Here is an 8,812-nt window from a genome sequence, read left to right as displayed (position 1 = left end):
CCCCCCAAAAGATGCAACTCTTCATCACCGGCGCCACCGGCTACATCGGGCGCGTCATAACCGAACAAGCCGTGGCAGCCGGCCACACCGTGCGCGGGCTCTCCCGGCACGACGCAGGCGACGCGCTGCTGCGCTCCCTAGGCGCGACGCCCGTCCGGGGCGATCTTAGCACGCTCGCCATCCTCCAGCGCGAGAGCTCGCGCGCCGACGCCGTGCTGCATCTCGCATACATCCACGACTGGGCGCGGGACTACTCAGAGATCCTGCGCATTGACGGGGCAGCCGTGGACGCGCTAGCGTCGCCGCTGCAAGGGACGCAGAAGCCGCTCGTGATCACGTCCGGGACGCTGGCGGTGGAGGCTGATGCCGAGGGCAAAGAGACGATTGAGGAGTCGCCGTTGGCGAAGAATTTGGTCGTCGATCGTGCGAAGTCGGAACGGCATGCTTTGAGTTGGAAGGAGAAGGGCGTGCGCGTTATGGCGATCCGCTTACCGCCGTATGTGTACGGGCGAGCCGGGAAAGGCTTCCTCGTGCTCTGGATGCAGACGGCGGTTGATGCTGGCGAGGCCGTGTATATCGGGGACGGCGCTCAGCGCACGGCTGGAGTACATGTCGATGATGCAGCGGCGCTTTTCTTGCTCGCGGCCCAAGGAGGGAAAGCCGGAGATGTCTTTAATGGCAATTCTTCGAACAATATCACTGCTCGCGAGATGGCGGAAGCGGTCGGGGACGTGGTCAAGGTCCCGGTGCGCTCGGTCAGCGTCGATGAGGCTGCGGCCAAGTTGGGCCCCTTGCTTACGATGCTGGCGCAGACCGAGAACCGCCCGTCGTATCGCAAGGCCGTGGAGAAGTTGGGGTGGCAGCCCAGGGGAATCGATATGCTCACGGATCTCCGATCGGGCTCGTATGTAGAGATAGCGAAAAAGATGCAAGAGGGTAGTACTGGGGCGAAGTCGAAGGTTGTCTAGATGGGCATATGGGCATGACGGTGGGCTGTGATGGGAAACCATCGGGAAGGCTATCCTGACACGGAGAGAGTTGCTTAGTTGGTGCATTATCTTGCGGGATGATATGGATATGAGAAACTCACAACTTAGCTGAAATGCATTTCAATCTCTAATATGACTTTCGCGATCCGGTGAAATTGAAGGCCGCGCTGTCCTGGCGCCGATGGATCGTCGCACAACCTGATCCGAATCACAAAAGAAGACATAGCAAGAACACCATGAAAATCTCCTATCAGGAGATATTATACACTACCTCTACCAAATCCATTACATCGATCAACTCATTCCTATTCATCGACCTCCTTGACCTCACTTTCTTTGATCTCTTTAATAAGCCCCCTAACCTGTGCATTGTTTTCAAAGCTTAACAGAATCAGATCAATCACCTCCTCCTTAGTAAACTCCAAGCTGAGGCCCGTTTCAAACCACAGAAATCTGATGTTTGCCAGATTACTCTGCAGCACTTCACCTAGGTACTGCATCTTCCACCACTTATCCGCGAACCTGGCGGTCAGAGGAGCACTCCCCAAGGCCATACCGGTAGTGTCTACACTACCTTTCCGCGAGCCGTTTCTGGCGCCCGAACCATTGGAGGGCGGTGATTCGGGAATGAAGAGATCGTCGAGTTGGGTAACTTTGACGATGAGCTCAGCGACGAGGTTGGCTTCCTCGACTCCAAGATTATCACGATCGAAGACACCGGAAATAATCTTTTTGGCAACAGTGTTGACGAGGGAGCCGACGGCTGAGGCCCAAGCAGAGTAGGAGAGGATCTTTTTCCACATTTCAGACGTTTTTCGGATATGTAGGATGACTGTTTCGATTCCCTGCTCCAGCTCATCTCTTGTAGAGTCTTCCAGAAAACTTCGCGCCCCTGGATTTGTCAGCTAAACGAGGAGATAGATGTCTGAAATACGTACCGCCTAGAAAATCATTGATGATAGTTCGTTGGGATGTTAGTTCGTTCGTGTATGCTCGTTTGCCAAAGCTCGCCAGTTTTTCGATATCGGGATTCAACTTTACCAGGCCGCGAGCGCGGGGTGCTAGGTCTTCTCGACTTTCCCATGATGCAGCGAACTCTCTCAGCTTATCGCAGAGCCATATGCTATCATTATAGGCGTACCTGTTGACGTATCAGCTAGGAGATCCGGGGGTGGTTCTTGGGAGACCTACATGTTACCGCTTGCATCTTGGGAATAGTAATATGGTGAAATAGAGCGGTACATGGCAAGCACCTGCGTTGGAAGACTGAACAGACCAGCGGCTGCAGGAGCAACGGGTATTTGCTCGTTCCTATCACAAGTCAGTCAATGGGCAGATAAAGGAGGAGAATACGCACTCCGGCTTTGTGAGTTCTGCGCCGTCATGGTATATGACATTGATAGTATCGAACACCGGTTTGGGTATGGAAGACGTCCAGTAAGGTTCGGATAGAGTAACCTCCCGCATCTCGGGAGTAGTTCCCTCATTTTTCGAAGGTTGCTTCTCTTCGGCTGGGTTGGGTTCTGCGACAGGCTCGTCTGCTATATCATCATCTCCCCAGCCCCAAGCATCGGCTGCATCATCATCAAGGTCTGCCGGGCTCGAGATAGAACTAAGCTGCGGAATGTAGGTTTCAGATGCCCTACGTTCTTCTTCGACAGAGGCACGATTCATTCCAGAAGGGATTTCTGACTCGTCCTTCTCATCACTCTCCCAACCGGCATCCCAGTCTGAAACTTCCACTGTTCCAGTCTGGGCAATGTCTACGCCTTCATCTCGGGCGACCATCTTCTTTTCGGAATGCTGCGCAAGCAATGGAGCACCAAGACCTAAAAATACGTGTCAATAATGAACGAAAGTCATCAGCCTTGACATATTGCTCTTGGAGGCAATGCGGCGCAAGAAATATGCGGATGAGGACTCAAAATAGGGAAGAAATCCCGGCGGAAAAGGGGTCCTACCTAGTGCTAGTTGATTTCGAGTCCAATCCAGAGTAGTCTCTTTCCTCTTGACGAGCCAAATCCTGTGTGCATTTGAAACCCAATCGTAAAAGCCGTCCGCCGCAGGCCAATCCAGCGATTCGAGTATCGCAGCAAAGTCGTGCACCTGGACCAAGGTCTTTTGATACTCGCCCATATCATCCAACGATGACGGGACAGCGGAATCCAGCCACTGTTCTTTTATACGTGTGAATAAAATCGGCATCATCACGCTTGACAAAGATTTTACGAATTCGTTGGGTAGGTATTGGACAAGAAATCGAACAATGTTTTCGAGATCTTGGAACAAGGATTTTACTGAGGTGTCTGCCTGGGCTTGTCCGATGCTAAGTGTGTTCTAGACAGCCGTTAGTTGTGAGGTTACTCTACCAATCGTGGAGACGTACATCTTGGATCAGGATAGAGGACGGAGCCCGCGCTCGAATATCAATCCGCGGTGTTAATATTCGAACGTCCAGATCCTCCCAGAATTGCTTCGCAATTGTATCAAGTTCTTTAAATGATTTCCATGAGGTAATTGCCTCCCCGATATTCGTCGCGTCACCATTGACCACCTCCCTAATGGTAAGACTTTGTGTATCATGGTTGACCCAATGAACTAAGTTTGCCCAAATATCCGCCAACTGCTCGCGGATAAAGCTTCGCAAGTCGAAGCTTCGGTCAACAAGCAACCGAATAGCGCGAGCTGTTCTCTCAACAGGAATTTTGTCCAGGACCTCCCACGCCTCTGGAAATGATCAGTGACCTATAAGACTATAAACCCCAATCACACGCACCTGCCAATAATCCGAGAGCCTCCAAAATATTTTTCTCGCCCGCAACACGCTCCGCTCTGTCCAGAGTGTCGTTGACCTGCTGTATGCGTTGTAATGCTTCACCAAGGTGCTGATTAAATAATAGCTCCTTCTCCAAAAATTCCACGTGTGCCTTTCGGTCCTCCAAATATTCAAGTCTGCCCTCATCAGCTTCGGCTTCTCGAACAATTTCTGTTGCCAGTCTCCTCGATCTTTCGATGTCTTCTTGAACGGCTCTGGCGTTGGTCATCCATGATTCGACATCTGGGATAGTTTCTCGGCTGACGTTACGGATCTCTGTCTACAAAACAACGATCAGTATAGCGCTTTCGGGAACGTATCTTTCACGCCGGGAGATATAGGAAATGAGAGAAGCAGCTTACCTCCAGGTCTAGTTTCGCATCATTCAATGCCTTCAGAGCCGCTGGCAAGACAGAATCCCCGACAGAAGCTGCAGCAAGAGTCTCCTCCTCCGGAAAGGCGCCATTTTCGGAGTAATCAACAATGGCTGGTCCAATCCGAGCTTGGATGTCTTCTGAGACCATGGTGGCAGCAATATCTGTTGACGGACTGGGCTAGTTAGAGTGGCGCATCAAATGTCTAGCTGTATGGTCATTGGAATGGATGCATTCTCGTCAAATGAGCCTAACGCAGGTAATCTCGAAGCAAGGAGTCGTTAGATTTCAAGGCTGAGAAGCCATTGTCCCAGAAGTAATATATCTGGCCATGACGCGCGATTACCGTTCCGTCGCGGCAGAAATGCGAGCGCGGCTACAGCGCTTGTTGGCCAATCACAGTCTGAACCCCACAGTCCACATTCCTCCCACAACATCCTATTGTTCTGCGAGAGGCTGCGTTTTTTGCTCTCCATGCCTTATAACGCCTCGACTCTTCCCCTTCGACGTTATTGACATCCACGATTATTCTCCTGAAGTCCTGTTCAACTTGTTGACGAGGAGGCCATCTTTTTATCTCCCTTGTCCTTTGTCAACAAAGTAGTGGCGTCAGCGATTCGTGCCTTGCCCACTTTCCGGGTCCTGAGTGGTGACTGCGCAAGGCTGAGGAATCTGCGGCCTTTTGGAATTTCGAGGTATGGACATGCCACGCCCCCCTTCATTAGCAAAAGCATTTTTCTTTTGAACTCCTCCTACTCTACGTATTACCTTTACCCTACAACATTTGCGACTTCTTCCATCTGCGGGTCTTTTCATGCGGGCGACATCGCTGGAAATTTGGTGGTGATGGCTGGGCTTCTTTCAGCTCAAAGGGCCTATGCTGTCATAGCCTCACTACCTCTGCTTGCCATTATTCTCTATCAAATGGCATATACAAAGTGGTATGCCTCTGCTGCTTTTGTTACATGAGAAATCAGCAATTCAGCGTACCTGGTACATTAGTGAGCATCGAGGTCACGTGATGTGATAATACTCCCATTTTCCCAATGGGGGTCAATCAGAGGAGTAAGAGGGCCAAGGCTTCTTGTTGTTGGGCAGGATTTGCTCATGCCACTGTCATTATTTGCTGTTGTGACAACCATCCAAATGACACAGAAGCCACAAACTTCTTACCCGCCTTAGCCCGAACACCCCACCTCGTTGATTTAAAGCGCCTCTCAAAATACAAACCCAATTCTTTGCAGCTCACCTTTAGATGCATGCTAACTAATTGCAGGCCCAATTATCTCTCACTCCGAACTTTTACCTTTCAATATCTACCATCTTCACTGCTCATCATGCCTAGCCAAACGAGGAAGAGCCATTTTCGGACCATCCAGAAGTTCCAGATCGACTATGCTCCAGTATCCATCTCCCAGTATGTCTCGGAACGGACTGGAATGCATTGTGTAGTCGTCGATCAAAAAGGACCCAAGGTTCAAGGCTACTTCGCTCTTGCCACGGAAATCTTCGACGATTCTGGAGCGCCGCACACTCTTGAGCATCTCGTCTTCATGGGATCCAAGAGCTATCAATACAAGGGACTTCTCGACAAGCTTGCAACTAGAGCATACTCAAACACAAATGCGTGGACTGCGACAGATCATACTGCGTATACCCTAGATACCGCCGGCTGGGAAGGCTTTGCACAGATACTACCTGTTTACTTAGAACATGTGATCTTACCTACTCTCACCGACGAGGGGTGTTATACCGAGGTGCACCATATCGATGGGGAGGGAAATGATGCAGGTGTAGTATATTCGGAAATGCAAGGTGTTGAGAATACAGGCGCAGAGATCATGGACATCAAGGCACGTCAGTTGCTGTACCCGGAGAATGTTGGCTTCCGCTATGAGACTGGCGGATTGATGGGCGCACTCCGCGTTCTGACAGCGGATCGGATACGCGCATTCCATAAGGAAATGTATCAACCGAAGAACCTTTGCTTAGTTCTCATAGGAGAAGTAGATCAAGATCACTTACTTCAAATCCTGGACGAGTTCGAAGACGGGATCCTGGATGACATCCCTCGCCCAGATGCACCATTCAAAAGGTAGGCTATTTTGCATTTTATAAGAACTCTTCTGACTTTCATTAGACCGTGGATAGAATCCCCACAACCGCCTGCAATCAAAGAGACGATAATTGAGACCGTTCAGTTCCCGGAAGAAGATGAATCCACTGGCGAGGTCCTCATCGCTTTGTTTGGGCCAGATTGCAATGATCCAGTTGCCACTGGAGCGCTCAATGTACTTCTTACATATCTCGCTGGTTCTTCTGTTTCTATCTTGGAGAATATCATGGTCGAAAAGGAAGAGCTTGCTAGTTCCGTGGGATACTGGTTGGATTCGAGACCGAATACCGTTATTTGGTTCCAGCCCTCTGGAGTGGCTACTGAGAAACTTGCCCATGTCGAGAATCGCCTATTCGAGCTTCTCAATGACGTTGCCTCCAACCCTCTCAACATGGAATACTTGATGGATTGTCTGAGGAGAGAACGAAGACAATTGAAGTTTCAAGCCGAGAGTTCAGGGAGCTACTACGCCAATGGAGTCATAAATGACTTCCTATTCGGTCAGAGAGATGGTTCCACTCTGAAAGACCTAGGCACCATCAAAGAATTTGATACCCTAGAGAAATGGACCGAATCGGATTGGAAAGATTTCTTCAAGAAGTGGTTCATAAATGCAGCACATATCTCAATCCTTGGCAAGCCATCCAAGGAGCTGGCCGAGAGTACTAAAGCTAAGGAAGAAGCTCGACTTGCGGCCAGAAGGAAAGAATTAGGACCAGAAGGGCTAGCAAAATTGGCGGAGAAGCTGAAGGAGGCCATCGCGAAGAACGATGTCGAGATTCCCAAGTCGCTCCTCCAGAAGTGGCCAGTTCCTGGAGTCGAGTCTATACATTTCATTGAATCTACTACGGCAAGATCTGGATTGGCGAGAAAATTGGGCACGCCATCAAATGCGATACAGGCTGTCATCGATAAGTCGAATGCGGATCTCCCACTGTTCTTGCAATTCGAACATGTTCCTACCAATTTTGTCCACATAACATTGCTTTTGGGAACCTCTCAAGTCTCCACGGAGCATCGACCACTACTCTCGTTGTTCATAGACAACTTCTTCAACACTCATATCATGCAGGATGGGAAGCTAGTTGAATTCGAGAAAGTTGTCACAGCGCTCGAGCAGGACACAATCAGCTATTCCATGAACTCTGGGTCACGAATTGGTGACAGTGAAGGTATCGCCATCCAATTCCAAGTCGAGCCCGAAAAGTACGGCGCAGCGATAAACTGGATCCGAACCATGATGTTCGACAGCGTCTTCGATGAAACCAGACTCAATGCTGGAATAGCCAAGATCCTTGCGGACATTCCTGACAAGAAGCGGGATGGTAACAGCATGATGTATGCCGTGGATACCATGTTACATCTTGAAGATGAATCAGCCATCAAAGCCCGCAACACCCTCGTCAAAGCATTATACATGAAGCGTCTCAAGAAACTCCTTGCGAAAGATCCTAAGACCGTCATTGCCTCCCTTGAGGCTCTACGCAAATCTCTCTTTGCATTTAACAACATGCGCGCCCTTGTCATCGCCAATATCGAGAAGCTCCCAACTCCCGTCACCGCTTGGAAGCCTTTAATCTCCCAGCTTGAAACGTCCGCACCACTTCTTCCAATTGTCAAACCATACCAGCGTCTGAACAGTAACGGCAAGAACCTAGGTCAGTACGGTGCAGTAATAGTCCCCATGCCAACCATCGACTCCTCGTTCCTTCTTTCCATTACAAAGGGCCCAACCTCGTACACAGACCCAGTCCTCCCCGCTCTCATGGTCGCAATATCCGTCCTCGAGTCGGTTGAAGGCCCCCTGTGGACCGCTATTCGAGGAACAGGCCTCGCGTATGGTGCATCATTCAGACGTGACCCCGAAGGTGGCTTTATCCATTTCTCCGTCTACAGATCTCCTGACGCCTACCGTGCATTTGTCGCTGGGAAGAAGGTACTTGAGAGCTTCATTTCTGGGGAGCGCGAAATAGAGGATTATGAACTTGAGGGAGCAATTTCTGGAATAGTGGTTGGCTTTGCAGATGAGCAGAGTACTATGGCTGCAGCAGGACAGTTCCACTTCGTGAACAGCGTCATTCGCGGAGTTGACGCAGATTACAATACTAATATGCTTAGGTTGGTAAGACAAGTCGGAAGGGAGCAGATCAAGGCTGTTATGAAGGAGGTGTTGCTTCCAGCGTTCACCCCCGGAAAGGCAAACATTGTGGTTACTTCTGCGCCAATTATGGAGGAGGTACGTTTTTTCGGTCTGGCTATGTCGCAACCATGCTAATGATTCATAGGGCTTGAAAAAGGGGTTCCAAGATTCCGGTTTCAGTACTCGAGTCCAGACCCTAGCCGACTTCCAAGAGGACTACGGTCTCAAAGCAGACGAAAGCGAGGGCGAAGAATCCGACGAAGATGATGACGATGATATGGATGCTGAGATGACCGAGTATTCCGATGATTCTGATGATTCCGAGGAATAGACCAGTAGAATTGGAATAGACTCGAGGTAAAAATCAAAGTGCGCTTT

General features: G+C 50.0%; 3 protein-coding genes across 3 annotated transcripts; 2 read left to right on the top strand and 1 right to left on the bottom strand.

The window, feature by feature from the left end:
• Positions 1–8: 8 nt before the first annotated feature.
• On the top strand, positions 9–1,104 carry M430DRAFT_135010 (hypothetical protein; the record flags this gene model as incomplete). Its single annotated transcript, XM_024862385.1, has 1 exon — positions 9–1,104. The coding sequence occupies one exon, from the start codon at positions 12–14 to the stop codon at positions 966–968; it is 957 nt and encodes a 318-aa protein (XP_024722808.1). The 3' UTR covers positions 969–1,104.
• Positions 1,105–1,294: 190 nt separating this feature from the next.
• M430DRAFT_16709 (hypothetical protein) lies at positions 1,295–4,328 on the bottom strand (the record flags this gene model as incomplete). Its single annotated transcript, XM_024863511.1, has 8 exons — positions 1,295–1,881; positions 1,928–2,130; positions 2,181–2,300; positions 2,347–2,818; positions 2,951–3,326; positions 3,376–3,716; positions 3,766–4,084; positions 4,167–4,328. The coding sequence occupies 8 exons, from the start codon at positions 4,326–4,328 to the stop codon at positions 1,295–1,297; spliced, it is 2,580 nt and encodes an 859-aa protein (XP_024722807.1).
• A 1,187-nt stretch (positions 4,329–5,515) lies between these two features.
• On the top strand, positions 5,516–8,765 carry M430DRAFT_97260 (hypothetical protein; the record flags this gene model as incomplete). Its single annotated transcript, XM_024870019.1, has 3 exons — positions 5,516–6,273; positions 6,319–8,530; positions 8,580–8,765. The coding sequence occupies 3 exons, from the start codon at positions 5,516–5,518 to the stop codon at positions 8,763–8,765; spliced, it is 3,156 nt and encodes a 1,051-aa protein (XP_024722806.1).
• Between the last annotated feature and the right edge of the window lie 47 nt (positions 8,766–8,812).

The sequence above is a fragment of the Amorphotheca resinae genome, assembly GCF_003019875.1.
Source record: "Amorphotheca resinae ATCC 22711 unplaced genomic scaffold M430scaffold_3, whole genome shotgun sequence".
NCBI lineage: Eukaryota > Fungi > Ascomycota > Leotiomycetes > Helotiales > Amorphothecaceae > Amorphotheca > Amorphotheca resinae.
Note: the sequence above shows the minus strand (reverse complement) of the source record. Positions and strands in the feature narration are given on the sequence as shown.